This window comes from Coloeus monedula (assembly GCF_965178545.1).
Source record: "Coloeus monedula genome assembly, chromosome: 3".
NCBI classification, from domain to species: Eukaryota; Metazoa; Chordata; class Aves; order Passeriformes; family Corvidae; genus Coloeus; species Coloeus monedula.
This window is the reverse complement of record NC_138783.1, coordinates 44,981,110-45,005,552: the sequence shown is the minus strand read 5'-3', so window position 1 is coordinate 45,005,552 and position 24,443 is coordinate 44,981,110. Positions and strand designations below refer to the sequence as shown.

The window sequence follows — 24,443 nt, the reverse complement described above, 5'->3', positions numbered from 1 at the left end:
TCACCCTCTACAAATGCCTGAAAGGAGGCTGTAGCCAGGTTGGGGTTGGTCTGTTTTCCCAAGCAACAGGTGATAGGGTAAGAGGACATAGCCTCAGGTTGCAGCAGGGCATGTTTAGGTAGGACATCAGGAAAAATCTCTTCACAGAAAGGGTAATTAGACACTGGAATGGGCTGTCCAGGGTGGTGGTGGAGTCACTGTCTGTGGAGGTGTGTGAAGAAAGACTGGACGTGGCGCTCAGTGCCATGCCCTACTTGACATGGCGGTGTTCAGCCACAGGTTGGAGTCGATGATCTCAAGAGGTGTTTTCCTACCTGATTGATTCTGTGGTTCTATGAGTCCCCCGGCTATCCCCGCCGCCGCCTCAGTGTCTCTTGTGTCACGCCTGCCTGCCTCTCCTGCAGCGACCAGACACCCCCCAGGGCATCCCACCCGGCTGCCTTTCCCTCGGGAGACGCCCCAGCGAGGGGCTCCTCTGCCTGGGGAGGGGCTGAGGAGACCACTGCTCTAATACAAGACGGCTGCACCCTCAGACAGGAGGGAAGGACGGATCTCCACGGGCCCGGGGCAGGTTAGCCCGTGCGCCGGTGCTGAGGCGGAGCGGCGGAGGCGCGGCCGTGAGCGGGAGCGGGGCCGGGGGGCGGGGCTTCCCGCGGGGCTGGCACAAATCGCCGGGGTTAGGGGCGGCGCCATTTTGAACTGGCTGAGGGTCGGAGGCGGCGGCTGCTGGGCACGGTTCCGCGTCCCCCGAGGGAGAACCCGCGAGGAAGGAGCGGATATGGCCGCGAATAGGAACTTGAAGCAAGTGCGGATCGAAAACAGCTCCCCAGCGGCGCCGCTGGGCATGGTGGGGGGTGGCGGCGGCGGCGGCAACCTGAAAGGGTTGCGCGGCCTAGAAGCGGAGAGTGAGGCGGCGGCGGCGGCCATGGCTCTGGCGCCGAGCAAAGAAGGTGGCGGAGATGAGGAGCAGGAGGTTGGGTTCACCATCGATATCAAGAGCTTTCTCAAACCTGGCGAGAAGAGCTACACGCAGCGTTGCCGGCTGTTCGTGGGGAATCTGCCTACTGATATAACCGAGGAGGATTTCAAGCGCCTTTTCGAGCGCTACGGGGAGCCCAGCGAGGTCTTCATCAATCGGGACCGTGGCTTCGGCTTCATCCGCCTGGTGAGGATCCGGGCCGGCCCCTGGGGCTGCCCCGTCACCCTGGGGCTGTCTCTGAAAGCGGGTGGCTTCGGTCCCTTGTCCCCCGCCCCTTCCTCTCGTTTTCGGCGGGTGTAAAAAAAAAGCAACATCTGCCTCTCATTCTCTTCCTCCTCGCTGCTAGCGGTGGTTCCCCCGCCTCTTCTTCCTTTTCCCCCCTCCCCTGTTCGCCTCTACACATCCAAGCCAGACCCCTGCCTCCAGAGTAGCCCTCCCAGCCCCTGGCGTTTCGGTCCCCGCCTCACCCCATGGCACTTAATGCAGCTAATTTTAAAGACTGGACGGGGTTGTTTCCAAATACCGCTGCTCGCACATCGTGAGCACAGAACATAAAATCACAGACTTTCAAAGGTTGCGGACCGCGGGTTGTTTAAATTACTTGTGCCTAGATAAGACTAGATTTTTAGGGGTAATACAGTATTTGGTTAAACATGCAAAAAAAGGAATCATCCGAAAAGTTTATGATACTGTATTTAAATGTTAATTTAGTGTGCGCGCTCAGTTTTCATGATTGCTCTGTTTAGAATGCACCGATTTGTATCATTCTGGGAATAGCTTTAGAGTGCTTTTAGGTGTCTAGTTATGATTTTTACATATATTTTACTGGTTAGGGTGTTTTTTCTCTTTTTTGGTTGTCGTCTTAAAATATTTATGGCATTCTGCCGTGCATCTTTTACCCTGAGAATTCCCCAGCCTGAAATAGCAATTTTCTGGAGGAAGTGCGATATATTTACATCTCGTTACTCAGTTTTGTATGTAATAGAGATTAGGTACAGGTTTTTTTTGTGTGAACTTCCCTCTTCCATTACGTGTAGGGAATATATATATATATATATATATTTAACAGCTTGCCTAGCCGGTTGAACTGTGACGAAAGATATAAAGAAGAATTTCTTTAAATGTCAGGGATTGCAGGTATCAAACCTGGTGAAGATTTTTGAAGTGAGAAAAAAGGTAGTTGTTGATTTACACTGTCTCATGGATGGGGGTGCAGAAAGCCCATAAATGTGAGAAGAATGAATACATGAGCAAAGAAGGTAATTTCATTATTTGTTGATGAAATTTGAATTGGACGTCCATGGAGAGCAAGTGCGATATTTTCACTTATTTAAAAGCAAAACAAAAACCCAACCCAAAACACCTTAGATCCTGTAGTGTAATCTTTGAATACCATTTCCTGCTGCGTGGAGTTAGGGATGAAGAATTGAGTAGGTAAACATGAAAAGCATCAAGTTTTCAACTCAAGACCTTTACAGAGCAGCACCATCATAATGATAATTAGTTAAGTCCTCTAATGCACAACAAAAAATTTGTGCCTATGTTGTTTTTTAGAATAAACCATAAAGGATAATGAATGTTGGTTTTTTTTTTTTTTTTTCAATCAGAGGGCAGAGACTTCATTGGTTTGTTGGGTTTTTTGTTGTTGTTGGTTTGGTTTTTTGATTGGGGGAAAAAAAGTTGAATGATCCTGATGCCAATAGGCACAGGTGAAGGAAAACAACTTTGCTACTTTTCGAGGGGGGGGGCACTCAAAAGTGATATTTGTTGTATTTGAAAATAAAAGATAATAAATATTTTATATCTTGATAAAGGAATCTAGGACCCTGGCTGAAATAGCAAAGGCAGAACTTGATGGTACTATTTTGAAGAGCAGACCACTTCGAATTCGATTTGCTACCCATGGAGCTGCTTTAACTGTGAAGAATCTGTCACCTGTGGTTTCCAATGAGCTGCTGGAACAAGCATTCTCGCAATTCGGGCCGGTGGAAAGAGCAGTCGTTGTAGTAGATGATCGTGGCAGAGCTACAGGGAAAGGTTTCGTAGAATTTGCAGCAAAGCCTCCAGCACGGAAAGCTCTGGAAAGATGCAGTGATGGGGCATTCTTGCTTACAACGTAAGTTCACAGGTGTTTGTTCGAATCAATGAATGCTGTATAGGGCTCTAATGGCCCCTGCTTTATTGATGTGTAAGTCCCTTCTGGGGTCCCCACCGGTTGTGTCAATAATTTTTGCTTTTCCTAATGTGAGCAGAAATTGCATTCATGGTATTCCCCATTTCTTACTTTGTTTTCAAGATCTGAAAGCCATGAGGTTAGAAATTCAGGTGTTTTACATGAATACCACAAATACGCTTGATTTTTTTGTTTGTTTGTTTGTTTTAAGGAAAACCATCTTTCTCTGCTTACTGTTTATAATATTTCTTATTACCATATGAGAATCTGAGAGCAAAGTTCTGGGTTTTTTCTTTATATGCAATATTACTTTTCCTTCTCTATATAGTAAGGCATTTTCTATTGAGATTTTATTTTCATTGGTTGCACTCTTCCTGATCCCAGTAACAAAGTGACAAAATAATATTCCTTTGTTTCTTAACAAAACAGTGCATGACATTGCTGATATTTCTGTAAACTAAAGAAAGTGTTTCTATCTCAAAAATTTATGTGGCTTGTAAGGCTAGGATTTTCTCCTTGCTTTAAAATGAAGACTGAGATTCGGAAAAGGTTTATATTAGTGATGTTTGGAAAACAATCTATTTCAAGGACAAGCAAACTTGCAAATAGCAGCACTTCTCTTGCATCTCATATTTCTCTACTTGCCAAAGAGGGTTGTTAACTGCTGTACTGTAACAGAGTTACAAGTGACATTTTCGAATGCTTTCTTAAAAGCTGCATGAAATGATACATATTTATGGTTATTTTTATTTTTCTGATTCTCACTGGGAAAATAAGGCTGTGGCTTCACAGCATGGAAGCTCACTGCCATTGAATGGGGTAACTTGGAGTTCTTTTCCTGCCCTGACTGTGCTGTTCTTCTGTCTGCTTGAGAACTTCATGATACTTCCATAAGCCACTTGTGCTTGCTAAAACAACAGAAAAGCATTAATTCGTATGGGGGTCCATTGCAGTCTGTTTAAGCACAGGAAGGTGCTTTCTAATGTCAGGTCCACCAGAGAATAAGTCAGGAGAAAATGCTGACAGGAGCAGATGGCAGGTGAATAAGGTGTCTGGAATTCAAATTTCTTGTGATAATTTCTTAAATCTTGTGTGCTACTGAACTGATTTGGTGGCTACATAGTAAATTTAATCTCAATACATCTTTACTGTTATCAGGAGGTGCCAGCCATTTGTTCTTATTCCCTGGCTTTCTTGGCATTAGTAATTGAGTGGAAGTGTGAGCCAAACAAGGGAAGTAATGTAGTTCAGTGTTACATGGGTGCTATTCTTGGCATGAGAGATGTGGCAGGGAAAAAGAAGCTGGGATATGAGGGAAGGTTTTTCTTGTTTTACGAGCTGGATAGATCAGTTGAATTGAAATGACCATCTAACAATGGCCTAAGTGAATAAAAAGCACTTGATGATTTTCTTGCTTAGGTGACATGTTCCCTAATGCAAAGTTGCATAAATCTGCTGCCATCTACTTGCATATTTTCCTTCAGAGTCTAAAGTTTTACCATTTTTAACTGAAAACTCTTTGCCTGATCAGAACATCTTTCAATTCCTGTATAAATGTATCAAAACTAGACATTCAAAACATTAGCGTTTTGACGTTGTTTTATGTCATAGCTTGTTAGCACCACAGTTCAGTTGTATTTAAATAGCAGAACTGTCAGCAATTGCCATGCAGATAGCATCAGAAAAAACAGCTGCTGTGTTGTGCCCTGTGATTCCAGACTTCATCTTTTTAATCTGAACTTGATGCCCAGAGTAAAATATATTGGGGGGTCATTTGTTTGTTTGGTTTGGTTTTGGTGGGGTTTTTTGTTTGTATTTTTGTTTTTTGTTTGTGTGTTTTGGTTTTTTTATTTTTTTCTTTTTTTTTTCAGAGGGCGACTGGGGCAGTAGGGGAACATCTGCAAAGTGAAATAAAGGCATGGAACATAATAAATGAGTGCTGGTGTTTTGAAAATCGTGTCTCTAGTGCTCTGCGTTTTGTAAGCTCTGCTCCCAAGACTGATGCAGAGAGCTTTTTATACAATCCAGAGTTGTTACACTGCTCTCTTTGACAGTACCGGCTCATGCTTGCCTCTGCTTCCTACATTTCAAGGAAACTGTTTTCAGAGATAAATTAGGATTCTGATTTGTGAGCCTATGGTTGTTCAAAGAATGGGTTTTAAATAACTTAAGCAGAAATGTTTTTCTAATTATCACTGTAATATTAATACCAAATTATCAAGCTGTTTTCAGTTGTAGATTAACTTGCAAAACTAAGTTGTTAAAGTCAGTAGAAATATGAATAGGTTGTCCTGTTCTGTTTTGGATTTGTTGCTTTCCCAGTACAGTCATGGCCTCTGGTGCCTCACTGATGAAAACAAAAAGGTAGTTCCTTCCTCAATATTTTGTAATTATTGGTAGATGGTTTTGGTATTTAAAAAAAACAAACAGAACTGTGTCAAGTAAGTTGTAGTTTCTAGGCGGAATAGCTGGATTTGGGCATAGAAACAATTATTTTTCAAAGGTAATTCTTAAAATCGGGATTCATTGCAATTCTGTGATTTAAGACAAGGCACAGGAATTGCATGTTAGCTTTCTGGAGTGTTTCTTCATAATGCTAAAATAAGTTGTAATTGCTTCATTAATGATTCAGTTATTAAATTGAAAATGTTTTCCAGAACACCTCGACCAGTTGTTGTAGAACCAATGGAGCAATTTGATGATGAGGATGGACTCCCAGAGAAACTAATGCAAAAAACACAACAATACCACAAGTAAGTTTTGGTTAGCTTTATTTTATAAAACGTGTTTTATGTACTTAGTTACCTTTTGTAAATATACACTGATTTTTTTCTCTTGAGTTTGTGTAGCAGGAAGTAGTGCTTTGTATGTTGTGCTGTTTTGTGTCAAAGGATTAAACAGGACTTTCTCAAATTTCCTAATCACAGTAAAATTCAGACTTGGCTTGTTGGTTTAACATTCTGTGCATTTACTGTAGTAGAGAGATTCTTGGCCTACACTGCAGTCAGTGGGAGCTTGTTGCCAGCAAACTATAGTCTTTTATGGATTAGGGGTGTGGTCTAATCCTGCAGAGATTTTGAATACCCGCAGATCTTTATGTTCTCTGAATAGCCCCTTAACTGTTCACAGCCTCCCTGGCCTGTAAATCTTGCAGCTTCCACAGTTCAGGTAAAACTTTGAGCATGACATGAGAAAGTGAATCTCGATCATGAGATACAAGTCCCCTAATCTGAAAATACTAATTTTAATATTATAATTCGTCATTCATTTTGCTTGAATCTAAAATGTTTATTCTGGTAAGACTGTAGAAGACCACTTCTTAAAAATTTGTCACTGTTAGGTACAATATTAGTGTTAGAATGGGAAATGCAGGCTCATTTTAGTGTTTACAGATTCTGGCTAATATTCTGTGCTGTCTAGTAAGCTTTGATATTTATTTAACTAACTGGTTTCATGAATTGACTACTTGCTTTAGAAGGCTGAACACAGATAATCTAGTGTTGCAGCTTAGTATTTTGTACTGATGTCAATACAAATTTTTATCTTAAAATTAAATAAATGGAATCTTTATTTGGACAATTTTTGGAAAATAGTCTTTTTACATGTCTTAATGTCTGATTTAAGCTTTGTCTGGTTAAGAACGTAGTCATCTGACAGGTTGATAAAAAGTCAGATCTACACTTGAAGTGATTGTTTATACATTCTCTGGCTGCTACAGCTGTTGATCTAAATGTGTCCTTTTGTACATTTTCACCGCAAAATTTTTATTAGGGAAAGAGAACAGCCTCCACGCTTTGCTCAGCCTGGAACATTTGAGTTTGAGTATGCTTCACGGTGGAAGGCTCTTGATGAGATGGAAAAGCAGCAGCGTGAACAGGTTGACAGGAACATTAGAGAAGCCAAAGAGAAGCTAGAGGCAGAAATGGAAGCAGCTAGACATGAGCATCAGCTAATGCTGATGAGGCAAGGTAAAACCAGATAATCTACTAGTATAAAATTTGTTTTGTCACAGATTTTTTGTTTGTGTAGCGTATTGAGCTGTTTACTTGGGCAATTTGCTGGCCACTATTTAATTAAATGTATTTAACTGAGAAAAAGGAAGGAATACTTTTCTGTGCACATATTCCTTGATGATTTGCAGAAATTATTTAAGAAACTAAAAAAGAGGTGATTGTCTAAGTCTGTTTTCTTCACTTCCTAAATTTGTCTTTAGGAAAAAGTTTACTTAGCCTGTTTTTCTTGAATAGGCACATGTGCTTCCAGTGTAGAGCTGTTTTTGTAAGGTCTTGTACAGAGTGTAAAGTCTTATGCAGAAGATAATAATGTGAAAACATAACTATGTAATAACATAAAAAGCATAAAGTCTTAGAAAGAGTGTAATAACATAGAAAACTGTTCTGAAATGCTAGATAGTTGTTGCAGCACCTGAAATGACAACTGTTTCTTGATTTATTTTCCAAGAAAAAATGTTGACACATTAAGTTTCCTTGTAAGCACAGGTGTATGTTACAGGTGAGGAATGTGCATGTTAATATGATGCAAGAATACTGCTGTCAATACACAGTACTGCCCTCCCTTGGCAGTTAGACACACATTACAGTTTTGTGTGTATGCATGGCTGAGATTTGTAATGATGGTTAAGATACACTGCTTAAGATACAGGTTGGATAACTCTCCTGTTGACTTATCTAATTATTAATATTTAACAGTGCTAATGATCCAGTTCCAGAAATCATGCTCTTTAATTTCCTTCAAATTTATTCACCTGTTGCCTGTAGTTGAGGGCAAGATTAGAGATTACTTTTTCTTAAATTCATGTCTTAATTACATGTTAAACTGAGACAAGGTGACTGTGGTGTCTTAATTGAGATAGAAAAGCTCTTGATGGTAAAACATGGGAAAAATCTTAGGTATGTTTTTGGATATTAGGGTTTCTTTTAAGGAGAACATGAAGGAAAATGTATTCTTCTTTTTGAATATTTGTTAAATGCCAGTTATATGAAAAAAGAGAGAATTATTCCTTCCATTAAAGAGCCACTAAAACATTTGGTGCTGCTATTCCAGTGGGGAAATGTGGGTTTTTTTAGTGTAGGAGGAGGTTTTTTCCCCCTAACAGTTTGGTTAGCAGAGTACCTCTTTGGTACCAGATAACTTAGAATTTTGTTAAGATAGTTACGTTTCTTCTTAGTCACCTGCTGACATTTAATTTTCCAAGCTCTAGAGATAAGCAAGTATTCGTTCTGTTTTGGTCTTCTCAATTCTTTAGTATGTATGAAAATAAGGTGGTTTTTTTCATTTGTATGTATTTTCAAAGATTAGCTGCCTTTTGTTGCTCTGAGCAGTGTGGGTCTAAGTTCATGCCATGCCAAGAATATTGATTATATTAATGAGATTGCATCACAGGATTCTGTAGAAAGATGCAATGAAGATTCTAAGGCATCAGAACCTAGAATTATTGTTTTTGTATCCCTGGTGCACAAAGTCAAACTTAAAGATGTATTGAAGCAGTCATTAGGAAATAAAATATCATGTTTTAATTGTGTAGGAGTTAGAAAGAAGGCAGGAATGATGAGCTTACTGGTCCATATACTCTTGCAGGTGAAGGTTGTGTTGAAACTGCTTTACAAGAGCTAGTAGGACTTGAACTCTAGAACATGTTGGTTTGAGTACTCAGGTTCTTGTTGTGTGGTATTAATTCTGAAGGTAGATTTAATTCTTTGATATGTGTAATTTTTCACTTTTAAGTGTCATATTTTGACAGACTGAGTCAGAAGTAATTTGTAAAGCAGAATACGTGTTTCCATGTGTAAGTAAATTGCATGGTATTTCTGATCTATGTACTGGTGGTATGCATCAAACATTTGTAAATACTCTCTCATAATGATGGTTAAATAGATTATGAAAATGCTGGAAAACGTGACTGAATTTCACCAGAAGCTTAATTTTTTTATCAATTATATGGAAATTTGGCATTTATTTTTCATCTTTAGAACCTAAAAATCAGCAGCTAAAACTGCTTACAAGTCTTTGTGGAATTGATATTCCAGTTTGTAGGATTAACTTCTGAGGTGAGAAAACCTTCACCTTCTGCTCTCTCCTTCCTGCTCTCTCCTATGTAGAAGGTTGAAGGTAAAAGTGTAAGCACAAGGAAGTGCAGAGGCTAATAATAATGCTCTCTGTTTTCTTTTTTTCCCACAGCTGCTTTAGTGCAGATTTTTTCTGTTCAGAGAAATGGCCTGTCAGTCAAGAATACCATCACTGCAGGTCTTTTAATATGAATGGCTCTTGTTTGGCAGAGTTTGAACTTCTATATCTGTATTTTCACACGGCCTACTAAGGCTTTCTGTCAAGATTTTGCAGTTGTCAAATGATACTGAATCATAATTTGCTATGTTGAACTTTAAAAATACTACCAGTTTCAGGAAAGGCAATAATCACAACTATGCTATGGAGAAAAATTAAAAGAACACTGAGGAAAGTAGAGTGCTATGCCTTAAGAACAAAGGACAGGAAATGATAAATTTGTAGTAATTAGTGGTAGAGAGAAAGTAGGAAATTTTGTGCCTGTGTGCACAAGAAATAGGGAGTGCTGCATAAATTTGAAAGAACAAAGAACTGAAAAGGAAACATCTTTTCCCACAGTGGACAGTGTTGCATACAGAATGGGTTAGTTTTTGATCTCAGTAATACTCTGAAGCAACCCAAAGGTTTATTTTAAAAGGAAAGTACATTTGTACTCTTGAAATAACCTAAAAGCTGTTTAAAAGCAGAAAGAAGTGTGCTCATGACACTGCCCAACGATCAGGATACCAGTGGCCAGGGCTTCTATGGCAAGCATAGCTGGAAAGAAGCAGCCCTCAGACTTGGTGATTTGAGTGATTCTTCAGTGTAGTCATATTCCATTGAAGTGTGAAATGTGTTAATTTTGCAGAAGAGAATAGAAAAGCAGTCCTGTAAAATGTGATTGAGAAAGGACTTCTAATGTCAACAGAGATGTTGTGAGAGTAAAAATCTGATAATCTTCTTTGTTCAAAAAGAAAACAAATACATGATATTTTGGCAAAATGTACTGGCCGTTGTAGTTTTTGGATATTAAAGTAAAATTTTAAGTTGTAATAATTTATGCTGATGCAAGTTTGAGGAAAGTGATTTGCATAATAAAAAAGGTATTTTAATTAATATAGTGAAGAAATGTGTAGAGAAAATCTGCAGAATAGTTGAACTAAAGCATAAAAGGCATGTAATGGGTGGTATGGTAAAATGTTACTTGTGGTTTCTATAAATAATATGTGGCCAATATCCTATGAAGTTAAAAAATAAAGAACTGCTTTCTAACAAATTATGAAATGAATATTCATTGAAGAAAGCATAAATTTCCAGGCAGAAATCAATAATGTGACTGGTCAGCAAAAGTAATTACTATGAGTTATGCCCTGCTTTTTAAGATCGTTTTAAGTGCTTCTTAAGAGGCTATGGCTGGGCCTTTTTTGTGGGGTTAAAAGCCCAGTCAGTGGTAAGTTGCAGTAAGCAGAGTCCTGATAGATGTCCATGGAGGTTCAGACTTCATGCACCTGAAGTTCATACCACTTCTCTTTTTCTGTTGTGTGCCACGCAGTGGTCCGCAACAGGTAGTGGAGAGTATGAAAGTCCATAAATACTGCGATGGTTTTCTTAGTAGTGTGATTTTAGCAGTATACAGCATTGTGAGAAAATTGATGCCCTGTCCTAGATGTAAAACCAGGATATGATTTAATGGATCGAGAGAGCTTTTTTCCTTTTCTTTGAGAATTTAAGATTTCTGTTTCTGTAACCTGCTCTGGAGGCTTTGCCCATTTTGTACCTTTTCTGTGCTTGTAAGCCATGGATCCAGTGTTTTTTTCAAGTACTAGACTTAGCTTTATGGAAAGAGATGAGTTAAATGCATTGAAAATTTTGTTTAAAAAATGGAATGTTCGAACTGTAATCTGACAGTAATAACAAGTCTTGTGTTGCCACGTTATTGATTGACAGCTTTTATATTTAAATACACTTTTAATCCTGTTAGATCTCATGCGTCGTCAGGAAGAATTGAGGCGTTTGGAAGAACTTCGAAACCAAGAACTTCAAAAACGCAAGCAGATACAATTGAGGTATTTTGTCTTCTACTGCGTGGAGGTGTGGCATGCAGCCACTGTAGGCCCGCGTGAATTTAGATGTGTTGGCTAAACTTGCTTTTCAAAAGCATAATGTGTCATGTTTCTGATAATGTTAATATAATGCTAATATAAAAGAATGGTTTCAAGTGCTGCTTGATTTCTTTCACTTATTTCAGCACTGCTAGTTTTGTTGTAAATTTCTTAGATTTCTAAATAGCATAGAAATGTCTTAGCCTATTTCTTTTGTTTCATATTTATTTTAACGTGACCGAAGCATAGCTGTAGTAGATAGAAACATGCTTCTAAATTTTATGGGCAGTGATCTGCATTATAGAGTCATAACATTGCAATCTTACGGTCTGACAAGGGATTTTGCAAGGTATTTTCACTTGATATTCTAGTATGTTGCAAACAATTTTTCTTTTGAGATCTAATTTATGCAAATATTTGTTTTAATGCCTCTTCTAAAGTTTAAGAAAACAGACATAGTGTCATCGTACTGATTTATACTTTCTGTGTTAACTATCACAATAAATAAGAAAAAAAGAGCACAAACACATGTCAGAATTAAAAATGTGTCTTTTGGCAGTATTGAAATGTTTTAATCCATAGTGGCTTTTTAAAAACTGGAATATTTTAACCTGTTTACCAATATATAGCTGGAAGAGAAGGTATAGAATGTATTGGTATTGAAATTACTTGTATTCCAGTTTAAAAAAACCCCATGAAACTTCGAAAGTACTCAAACTCCTGAAGTTGAGTAGATTAGTGCCTTACACTATGTAAAAAATAATTAACGACCAACTCTGTTCGTGTACTTGATCTTACCTCTTGAGACTGAGTGCAAGCCTGAGCAGGTCAAGAGACTAAGCTGACATAATTTTGAAAAATATCCTAGACATGAAGAAGAGCACAGACGTCGTGAAGAAGAGATGCTACGCCAGAGGGAACAGGAGGAATTACGACGACAGCAGGAGGGAGGATTTAAGCCAAATTTCATGGACAATGTAAGTACAATTCAATGGTGAAAGATGCAAAAGAATTTTATTATATTATTTTTATACTAGTTATTGAACTGCCATCTTCTTGTTGGCTGTTTTCTCTTCAGTATTTCATCGTTCTCCTGAGTGAATTGCTACATATTCAGTAGTGTAGTTACTCTCTTGTATGATGACATCACTGTTATTTTTCCTACAAGCTGGTGATGTAACACTTCCGTTAAGCGAAGATGTTCAGATACTAATTTTTTTTACTTGGGAATTGAAATGTTTCAGTAGAATAATTTTTCTAAGGGGAGGTGATGGGAATCACCATCCTGATGTTTCCATCAGGAAGTGTGCTACTCTGCCTGAAGGTGTAAATTTTAAACCAGTTCAGGCTGTTAAGCTTGTTTGAATTACTGGTTTTGGTTTATACTTCACTTACTAAGAATAATATACTTCAGAACAAAAAGGGCAATGTTAATTTCATATGGAACCTAAAATCGCTCTCCCTTTTTGACCCTGTGTAAAACTAGATGTGGAGAACATCCAAATCATTATTAAAGGAGACTGAAAGATTATGAAGGTGGGGGAAAATTTGTCCTCCTGCTACAATCTGTAAATTATTTATATTAGTAATTTAGGTATGCTCTGCCTCTGAAGACTCATCCTGCAGGACTGACAAAATGGTGCTGTCAGAGGAGTCAGCTTCTAAATTATGTTGGTCAAAGGGTATGACTTTTTTTCTACCGATGAGATCAGTTAAATGAATGCAAACCATGTTACAAATGCTTTTACTTTCTCATGAGTAGGATACCTTTTACTGTTACAGTTATTCCTAGTGAGGAAACAATGAATAAGCAATTCACACAATGCTCTTTTACATTATTAAAACAACTGTAGTCTGCAGGAGGGGATTTTGCTCCTCTTCAGAGGTGCAACTCCATACATCAATCAAAAATGAACTGCTGGTTTCTCAGCTATTTCCTGTGAAAGAAAAACCTGTTTTATATTCTATACCATAAAATTTTCTGTAGGGTTGCAAAGAATTTATTATGTATGTTCTGAGGAATCCTAAGAGATGTTAGAAAATAAATGTTTTCCTGTTCTCAGCAGGACATTTCCCCCCTCCTCTGCCCCTTAGTGTTTTTAGTAAAGATGGGGAGGAAGCAAAATAGTTCCTTTGATTTTACTAACAGGTACCAGTTGTTTCTGCTCACTGTGTTTTGAGGGACTTGCTTTCAAAAGCAGATGGTAATTTATTTCCCTGTGTTCTCATTCTAAAAGACAACTGCTTTCAGCACATCTTTTCTTCAGGCTGATGAAGACCAAGTATTCAGAACTCATACTGTCCTGTAGTGTGTTCCAAATACTATTAAGCGTACTTGGGTAAATAGTATGTAACAGTCATCTGATGTAATTTAGAAATAGTGCTTACTGATAGTGACTTCTGTAGTGCCAAATGTGAAATTTTGTTTCAATATCTTAATGTAGCATCTTTTGGGGTTGCCTGACTTTCTGACCCTGTAAGCTACTTGTCAAAATTTCCTAGCTCATCTGTGAGACTCACATTTCTTGCTGCAGAGAGGTGCAGTAATAGGAAGCTGGGGAGCCAACCCACAGCCCTGGGATGGCAGTAGCTCCCTCAGATTTACTGCTGTTAGGACACTGTGGCCTATGTTCTGCAACTTGGAATGGGGAAAACTAGATAATGTTGGCCACCATAGCCTTTACTGGTTTTCTTCTTACAGGTGTCTTGAGATAATAGTATTTAGTCTCTGTGCTTAAATTGCTTGCCACAGTTTGTCCATCCTTGTTGCTTATCTACATTTTTAAATTCCAAACCCTATATGAATAGAAACTGTTAAAGTCGGTGTGCTGGACTTGGCAAAAATGTAGAGTAAGAAAGGAAGAGGAGTGGTTCAAATGGAAAGCACTTCAATCACTATGCATAATTTTTATGACTTCTATACATCAAATTATTTGGAGGGGAAAGGTAAAAGGTGGAAGACTGCTTTTGCACTCTCATGTATTATTGAAATTGTGTGTTCATCTGGACCTAATTAATACACTGCAAGAATATATAGATGCAGTTTTGCAGTAACAGCTCTACCAAAAGCGTTTTAAGTTATGTATAAAGGAATATAGAGTACAGGTGGTGGTGTTTAAACATCATATGAAATTAAAGTGGCATATACAATAATACATGAAAAAAGTATTCTCTAGACTAGTATTTAGTACTCTAGTTATGTCTTGCCTTAGGTTTTGCTTCTAAGGCTCTTTAAACTTTAAAAGAGGAAAATTGAAACAAAATTGCAAGTGATGTGTTTACTTTCTTTAGCAACAGTTTCTAATCAGGGCAGCTGTGCGTCTAAGCATGCCCATCATTTTATAGATGCTTGTTATTACATGTTTTTAGATAACTGCAGTTATGTAGTGTGAATGGGAATTGAAAAAGCCTTTGCATTTTGCAGCAGACAAAAACTGTAAACCTTTTCTGGAGATTGCAAAATGACACATCAAATCTGATTTCCACGTAGAATTTCTTATACAACTAATTTGTTTTTATTTGTTCTTATTAATACTTGTTTGCCATGAACAGATTCCATCTTGCACTTACTTCTACTCTCAGATTACCATTATACATGTACTGAGAAAGTTATTGTCTATTTTCAGGGGTTAAAAGTTGACTCTTGGTGAGAATTGCATTTTTTGATACTGTTGGATAGTTTTTTACCATTCGGGTCTTGATAAGCTTTTTTGGCATAATACTGACAACATATTGAAGTCTTCTGACAACATTTTATTTAGTAGGACAATAATAATTGTTTCTAATCCTTGTTTTTGTTTCTTAAAAGCTTTGAAAAGTAAGCTTCTTTCAATTATATCCTATCACTTTTTACTGGTCAGTCTAAAAAAGGAAGATAAATGGTAAGTGTGATGGCAACCAGAATTGGACCCTCTTATATAAGGCTGCAGGATTAGGCTTTCCCATTGAAAGTTTCTTTCTGTCTCTTTTCCCTAACTAACTAAACTTGGATTTTTTAAAAATATAGCTACTTTAGAAAAACATCTTGTAGTCAAGTTTAGTGCAGCTACCAGTTACTTGATTTTGTTACAGATGATAAAAATATTTTCAGTGAGAAGATTTCTTTTCCTGAAGCATTCTTGTTGCTGCTGCTGATGTACATTACAAATTTGATTGCATTGATTGTTAATCTAATGGGCAGCCTGGTGATGCCTAAACAACTTATTCATCTAGTTGTGTGATCTCTACTAGATAAATTATTAATGAACACTTTCATACTGGATAGGGTTTTTCCCTTCCTTTCTAAAAGTCAGTTAGTTGAAATGTGCTGTTGTAGCTCAATAATTTATATGCATTCTGATTTCACAGTGGCTTAATTGGGAAACTTGTTTTCCAGTAGTATTTTGCTAATTTTTATTTTGCATACATTCTTCTGGCTGAAAGAGGAACTTGCTGATGGTGATTTATTTTTCAACAGCACAAATATTTTTTAAAAAGAAAATACTTCTGAGTGCCAGTAATACATTAATTATTTGAACATGCAATGGTTATTATCCAGTTATGGATGGCTTGCTTAGATTTATATTGTTGGATCTCAATCAGAGCTGTTTTACAAAACAATTCCAGTTCCAAGACATGCTTTTATTCATGTCACCAACTTAGTGGCTTGGATTTGGTATACTAAAGTAGTTTCCATGTGTCTAAAACAGAGACCAAAATATATAGGCGTCGTAGTCCTAGTTTTGGTGTGCACGGATTTAATTCTGTAGTAACACTGTGAAATAGTGTTGGGTGGGTATTGTACTTAGTGAAACAATAGCTGCAATACCAGCCTAAAATTTACAGCTCTTCTAACTGATGGTTTAAAGAGGGAATTGAGACTTCTGGATGTCCTTGCCCACCTCCCTCCAAGGAAAACCCCTTTTTGAATGTGTAAGGGACTGTTTCTTGAGAATTCATCAGTTTCAACTTCTGAATGCTTGCTGTTTTTTCATGTAAGACTTTGTATATTAAATACTTCTCTTTTTAATCTCATAGTCTTTTCAGGAATTATTTCTAGATGTTGTTTTGCTTTCCTTTAGTGTTTCTTGCAGAAGCACTGTTCTCAAGTATGTTGAGTAATTATCAGCATAAAGTGTCAGCTGCTAAAGCAGTGGATGTGCTCCAACAGCAGTGGCTGTAGTGGACTTGGATCAAACGCTGTAAGACAGATAAGAGCAAGAAAGTAAAAAAGCACATTGCAAAACAGCAATGAAGTTTATAGCTTTAGGAATGCCATCCCAACATCATTTTTGTTCTAAGAATTTGGTCCTTTGGAGCAGTTTATAAATGCAGTTTTCCATTTCTTACTGTTTGGAGCCCTATTGAGGCATGTCTTATCCCTCACTTCTATGTTCACTTGCAAGTTAAGCATTAGATGTGTTTGAAACAAGGTTATCAGTTAGATTTCTTTGAACTTCACTAGTTCAGGAGTAGATTTCTGCACTTCTTGCCTCTTTAAGTGAATAGAACTGTATTTTCATCCCATCTTCTCATATCATTGTGCCCAAAAGCTCCAGTAATGTAAGCGGTTGGAATTTTCACTGAATGGTGAATTGTTTCCTACCTTACTCAAAACTAAACTAAGGCAGATGCCCAATAAAAAATTAATAAAACTTTTCTAAGAATCTTTTCAAATTTGATATGTTTTCCAACAATAAATGTTGGTTATTTTATCCTGACAGCCTCATATACATAATGAAGCTAATGGTGGTGAAGTTTTTTGAGTTTGTATGAATAAAATCTCAATTTCTTACTCCTTTATAAAAGCTCTTTTATAGAGCGTGATTGGGTGAGGTGAATTGCATCCTTACTGTAGTCCAGCATACATAGCTCCTGTGTGACGCCTGAAAGGCTTTTTAAGGTAAAACTAGCTTGGAAGAAGACAAATCATTAAATGTAGAATGAAAAGACACCACCCTGACAAATTACTCCTGCTTTTCTTGGCAGTGGTTTTACTTAAGCAATCAAGTTTCTTCCTATGCGTAAATCAACATAGGATAGGCCTTTGAGCAAGCAGTTTATAAATATGCAGTTTGTGTTTTTGTGGGCAGTCCTAGTTTTGGCAATAGCACTAAACTATTTTTATTTTTTCAGGAGTGATATGCATCAGTAGACAGATTCTTAAATCATGCATTTCTTCTGTTCCTTGGTGTTTCAGATACTAAAGTTGTTGCTTTGGGCAAGAATAATACTTCCTTAACAAGCCTTAAAATACTCAATTTATATTATTTTCAGAAACTAAATAAATTGTTTTCAATCTTTAATTACATTGTCTGTCAGGTAGAAAAAACTATTTAACTGTCATATCTGCTTTTAGTATGAAAAAGCATTTTACATGAAAATCAATCCAGAACTTCAGGTATCTTTTTGTAACATATTATGTGCTTATATACATTAAATGAAGGTATTTGTGGAATAAGATCTTTTGGTTGTAAGTATTTAATGATCATTTTAGGATGGTTCATAATTGGTTTTGTAGGTCGTTTTTATGTATGTCAAGGATGCTACTTAAAGTAATTTTTCAGTAACGGAGCAAATAATTGTTACAATATTATGTTTCATTTGTAACTTTATGTTTCTGTGTGAACTGTGAGTATTTAGGCAATGTGATATTTTCGTGTTATGTTTAGGAGACTAATCTTTTGCTCTGTTGCAGTCATCTTCTAATGTTTGCACAAAGTGCTTTGGAAAATACTAATATGTACTTTATGTGAACTTGCTAATAGAACAAGCGACTATTCACAATTAATTTTTATACTTTAATGTGCTGTCAAATGTGCATAAACCTCCAGTATGAATTTAGGTGCTGTGGTACTGCTTTTAAGCTTTCCCAAATTTGTTCTTTTCTACAGTAATTGATACAGAATTTTCTGTTAATATTCTTTAGAATATCTGGTTTTGTTTATAACCTTACTTTCTCTCAGTAAGATTGATGATGAAGAAACTAAAATAACACTTTCCAGATGCTGCTTATGGAATGGCAAAATGACATTAGTCTTTGTCAGTCTTGGTGTTTCATGAGGCCTCAGCTGTAGCAGATGCCATTTTTGTTCAATTATTGATAGAGGGACCGCCAATGCATCTGTGCTTGTTTATAGAATACTCCATTTGCGTACTTAACTTTTGCTGTTTCATGGATTTTACAGATAAAAATGAAAAAAATCTAATCAAGAGCAGATTTAATAAGTCTATATTCTGTATTTTAATATAATTTTTGCAAATTGTTGCTGCTCACTATTTAAATAAAATCTGCTTATTCAACTTAAGTTACTTGAATAGAGTTCTTCAGTTTTTCATATTCTGACAAGTAAGAATAAGGCTTTTATAAATAACTTAGAAAAATTCTTTGATGTGTTTGATAAATGCCATATATATTTGAAGAAGCTAAAATTAATGTTTGCCTTAATAATTTTCATTTTTTCTTCCTCAGCTACTGGAGTTAAGTTTGACTTGGAGTTTGTACACGTATTTACCCAGACTAAGAAGAAACTAACTTTCAGTTTCAGTTTTCTGCTTGGTACCTATTTCAGACTCATCTACCTCTCTAAATCCTGTGATCTTGCTTGGTGGCCCTGAGACTTGCAACCAAAATAAGTTCCTCTTCTTAGAAAAGTTTGTCTTTGCTCAAGGGATCTGTGTTTAAAGAAAGAATAAAATGCCCAAGAAGCAATAAATGAAACTTCTGTAGAAATACTATTTTTGGATGTGAGGAAACCTGTTAATGGGTTTGTAGCACAGTGTGGGGGAAGCCTGTTTAGTGACCTGGTTTCTCTCTCAAGCTAGTGCCTTCCAAGTTGTTTTTTTTCTTAATGTGACCTTTTGCTTAGCCTCTAACATTTTGCTTCAGTTGCTCTCACAGAGCAGAAAATTTTAATAGTGATAGTGCAGTAAACTCATAGAAATAGAAGCAAATAGAAATTAACTTAGTGCTGTTGCCTGTATATTGATACCAGGCTGTTATTTTTAAAATTAAAATATTTATGACTTTTCTCATGAATATTTCACAAGCCTCCTTGTCAAAGTAGTTTTTCTCTTGTTATTGGAGGTAGTGCTTGTTTTGGGTTATTAAATCTTCCATGAGGAAAATGGAGTTTAAATCTGATACTTCTGTCTTCCTTCAAGTACACTTTAATTGTGCAGAGGTTGGGTATTACTTTCCAATTAATTAGCACTTTTAATAAATAGTGAACTTTTTAATAATTTTAATTTTAATAACACTTTTAATAAATATGACGAGTTTCAGTAGAGCTGGTTTGTAACTGTAATGATGGGGAGTTCAATAGAAACTAAAGCTTGAAGAGTCAATTAAATAAGGCTAAGGTTTGCCATTCAAAGATGTTTCTGCCTGAACATAATCTTAGAATCATAGCATGGTTTGGTTTGGAAGGGGCCATTAAAGGCCATTTAGTTCATTGCCTCCTGCAATGAGCAGGGGCATCTTAAGCTACTTAAGGTTGCTCAGAGCCCCATCCAATCCACTCCTTAATGTTTCCAGGAATGGGGGATCCACCACCTGTCTGGGCAACCTGTTCCAATATTTCATTGCCCTCACTGTAAAAAATTTCTGCCTTGGATCTAGTGGGGGGCCTATCCACTATTAGTTTAAAATCATTACCCCATGTCCTATCACAATGGGCCCTACTTAAATATTTGTCACCATTACAATTTCCTACAGTGGCTTCTGGCTCATTAGTTTAGGCTTAGAATTGTGTGGGATGAAAGAGTGTTTGTATTAGTTTTGTTCTATACGTGACATGAAGCACACTGCTCTTACTACAGGTCCCAAATGCAGTTTGGGTTATCTGCTTGTGACAGGAGAGCTGGTAGTTTTCTGTTCCAAATGCAGTTACATGAAAGATCCAAAAAAGACAGTATGATGTTGAAATTAGGTTCTTCAGGCTTTGTTTATCTTCTCACATGCTTCTGGTTTTTATAATACATTTTAAATGTTATTTACTTATGGAGTCTTCATGTTTGTTTCTCCCAGCATGTCTGAATTATTAAACATTTCTTTTAACTACAGGGGAACTTCTGAGTTTAGGTGAGAACCAGCTATTCGTGTTTGTCCCTATTGTCTGGGTGGTCCCCATTGTGTCCCTAACATAATTCTGACCTTTGGGTCTATTGTACATAAATAAAATACTAGTTTTTGTTGGATATTTTTGATGAAACCAGACACTGTAGCTTAAGAGTGTGTGGACTTGGGTTAGGGTATTTAGCTAGAAAGCAATGTTTTTTAATCTGTTTGGATTTATTCTGATGACCAGTTTCTTAAATTTTTGATGCAAACGCTAGAATTGCCTGGTAGAATGTATTATTTTCATCAGTCAGAACTTTGTTTATGTAAATGACAAGCATCTTCCTCATTCAAGTCTGCCTCATATTGTTCCAGTTTTACAGGAAATGGCCTACAAGTTGTATAAAATAACTGTGGAGCTTGGCTTCATGCAGAAAGTTTCTCTGATGCTTCTCTGTTTATATTTCCGTATGTTTTAGTGTGCTGTATATGTGGACAGGCCATAAGTTAATTGGAGAAATCTTAAACATTGTACTATTCTGGTTGTAAGCAACATCCATAACATGTATAAAAGACACTGTATGGGTGCTAGAAGTTTCTCCTACAGGACTTCTTTGTAGCATTGCAAGACTTTGGCTTTCAGTTTCTTTTTGACAAATACTTGCATATTCTAATTACTTGTCTACTTAAATTAGTTATGAGATAGCAACTACAATTGGACTGGTTTTTGTTATAATTTAGTTGGCATATATAATATCTACTTGATGAAGAAAAATTGTTAGTACAGAAGTCTGGCAAAGAGTCATATTTAGTGCACTGTGGCTATAACTAGTGGTGCTTTTAAGTCGATTTTGCAGTCTTACAGTTGATGCTTCAATTAAGAAGTAGATTTTCACATAAACATTCCATGATAAAGGGTATTCTTGGCTGATTAATTCTTCTAAGTAAACATCAATGACTTTCACTACGTCTTACCTTGAATCTTGCATTTGGGGAAAACTCTTCTTTTGACTCAATCCAGTGTTCACTCTTTTTAATATTTGTATAGATTTGGGTTTTGGGCAAGGAAAATGTAACAATTTGGGAAATCTAAAATGCAGCATTGTTCTATAAAACCTGATTTTCAATTTAATATTTTAGTGCATTTCTGTGTGAGGGTACAGTTAGCCCAGTCTTTGTTGCCAGTTAAGCAGTACTTCGAGTCAACACCCACCATGGTAAATAGTGGAGTGTATCTTGAATAATTTGTAACCTACCAGGTTGTCTGTTTTGTTATTTATCCATTCTTGACATTTCTTCAGCTCATATGAAACCAGAATAATTCTGAGATGCCACATGAAATTATCTAATATGCCTCCGAAGATATGAATGTATTGTGAATGTAGTGTAATTGTTACATGTTTCGGTTGTGAACTTGGTCATATGATGTATATTTCTTCCAGAAAGTACTTTTGTGGGTAAGTAAACAGTAAAGTGCCTTTGAAAAATCATTTGTATTGTGTTAAGCCATTGATCTGTATTTAATTTATATTTTTAATTTCTTTACTGTTACTGAAAAGAGGAGGCTAATAGAAATGGGAGAAATGTTTTTTATGTGTTGGTTCCATGAATCTAAGGTGGCTCTTAAGTCCAGCAGGAGCAGATTAGTTGGCAGAATTGAGAAGGTTGCTATTAAGGGAAGTGATATAATCTCACTTTTCAAAGGATTTCCAAATCTGTTGAAGGTGGTTACCTTCTCTAAGCACTTTTGTCGTGTGAAAAATTATTTCTGAATTTTAGCTTAAAATATTTGAGATGCAGATTTTTACCTTTCTTATGAGCCTTAGTTGTTAAATAAAGGGGAAAATCTGCCAGAATACCTTTATACTTGTTTTCTCTTAATCATCAACAGCAAAGACATTTGGGAAAAGTATCCTTCTTTGCAGTTACATCCTCAGAGAGTGCTTCATATACAGTGAAGGGATATGGTAGGATTTTTCTTTACCTGAACAGATGATACAATGATGATTGGAGGCATGGAATTAAAATGTTTGGATTTTGTTCCTAGCAACTGTGTATATATATATATGCAGTTTGTTTAGGGCCTGATTTTACCTTATGTGTACATTATTTTTTTGGGATGGTGAATAACTTTTACAGCAGAGAAAACGAAATACATTTTTAGTCAGTTTTATAGATATTGTATATACAATGTTTTACTGTATTTTAACAAATGGAAATAAGAGAGGTGGGAGAAAAACTCACAATTATATTAATACAGTGGCTTAAATGCAATATTAAAATTGTGAAGGAGCAAGTAACTGCAAGACAAAATAATGAAGCAGAAATGATGTGAATTGCAATATGGAACCAAGTTCTGTAATCAACAGGATAGGTTCTATGGCATATCCTGGCTTCTTTTAGACTATCTTCTTTTTTGTTAACAAGTTAGATTGTAATTTGAGTTTTTGACGTGTAATACATTCCAGAAGTATGAGTTCTTATGTAAAACAAAGCTGTTGCATTGGTGTGTGTTAAATAGTATTGTCTTTAACCTTTAGGATTAACCATTTCTTTAATCTTTAGGATTATTAAATGTTGCTGGTTAGAGATGTATCTCCTGAAGGTCTTTGTATTGAGAGTCATATTAGTGCAATTAAACTGCTTTCTTTTCCAAAACTGTCAGTGTAGACCTGACTTAAACATCATGTGAGGATTGATGCATTGAAAGGAAGCTAACTTTAGTTGAGGTTGGGTTTTGCATCCAGCTGTAAGAGAATGACAAAACCAAAACATTCTGGGAGGTTCACAGTTGTTTAACACTTTACTGTCAAAAAACCCTCCCAAAACCAGCAAGTTCTGTATTTTGCAAAGTAGAAGCTAATTCAGCCTTAACAAAGACAGATCTTGAACTGTATTCCATTTTGTGAAGATCAGAAATGGCTGGTATTAAAATAAAGGTGAATGTGAGACAATATGTAACTGTGTAACTTTCTGAAAATCATTTCTCCTAAATCTGTGAAAACACAGAGTATGTATGCTCTTTCTGTCACAGACAAAAGTGCAATCCATTTCTGTCTTTTACAGTGTTAGGGTTAGGTGATGCACTGAAAGGCTTTTCAGTACTTAGTTAATGAAGTTGGATAATGGAGTACTCTCCTACCCAATGTTTTATTAATCTGTGTAAAATATACGGGGATATGTTACAGGGTGTATTAAGACAGATGTTTTTATTATGTTGTGGTAGCTGTCTTGCACATGAATATAAATTTAGTATTAGATTTTATTACAGTATACCTGTGATTTTAAGACATTGTTCAAGGTAATACAAGGTTCTTTTGTATTTTTAAAGAATAACTTCAACTTACAATAGTAAATACTTTGGAGTAGTTTTAATTACATTTGCTTAATGTTGGATGTTTTTTCTCTGTGGGGTTTAGCTGCTGAGGACTATCCTCAGCAACTGATGCAGAAGGAAAATGAGACCCTACAGAAGTTGAAAACTGTTTGTTCTCAGAACTAAAAGAAGAGAGCAAAGATGTAGTGCAGAGAGGTTTTCCACAAATACATTGCTATACTTTTGCTAGTTTTAAAAGAAATTCCCCTATTCTAGTAAAATTCATACTTCCTTTGCAACCTTACTGAAATAAGGGAAATACTTACAAAATGCACTGGATTAGTAATAATTTTTTTTTCTGTAATTATAGTTTTTACTACCATTAGGAGTGTTTTCCCAATTTGTAGCATTTACTGGAATATGTGTATCTGATTGTATTTCATGCAATGTGTATTCCTGATTTTACCGATGGGATACTTTTTTACTTTTTTTACTTTTTAGGGTTTTTTAGTGTTGCATCAGCTTTATTCCTGACTTGAATCAGAAAGCAGTAAATTGCCTTTATCTCCTCTAGCTGTCTTAGTGTGTTTTCATTAGGCTTCCTATTTAAAAAAAGGACTCTATAGTTTACTGCATGCTGTATGCTTTATAGCTACATTTACTTTCGTTGTTATCTAGTTTAAAGTATTTGTGTAGCTGTGAAGTAAGAGAGCTTATATTTTTCTAGACTCTAGGGTGAGTGCTATCACTCAGTTCATAGTTTTGAGAAGTTT

At 36.5% G+C, this 24,443-nt stretch overlaps 1 protein-coding gene across 6 annotated transcripts in view; it reads left to right on the top strand.

Moving 5' to 3' along the window:
• Positions 1-747: 747 nt before the first annotated feature.
• Positions 748-24,443, top strand: part of PSPC1 (paraspeckle component 1) — a 59,332-nt gene continuing 35,636 nt past the window's right edge. For 5 of the 6 annotated variants that reach the window (XR_014226286.1, XR_014226287.1, XR_014226288.1 and 2 more), the window contains exons 1-6: positions 748-1,165; positions 2,794-3,095; positions 5,810-5,905; positions 6,924-7,120; positions 11,197-11,281; positions 12,186-12,294. Coding sequence is in view for 3 of the 6 variants with exons in the window: in XM_082278390.1 (XP_082134516.1) it covers positions 779-1,165; positions 2,794-3,095; positions 5,810-5,905; positions 6,924-7,120; positions 11,197-11,281; positions 12,186-12,294 (1,176 nt within the window). In the remaining 3 variants the exon portion in view is untranslated. Of the gene's footprint in view, positions 1,166-2,793; positions 3,096-5,809; positions 5,906-6,923; positions 7,121-11,196; positions 11,282-12,185; positions 12,295-18,767; positions 18,871-24,443 lie in introns of those variants that run through there. The other variant, XM_082278391.1, reaches the window with a different exon arrangement.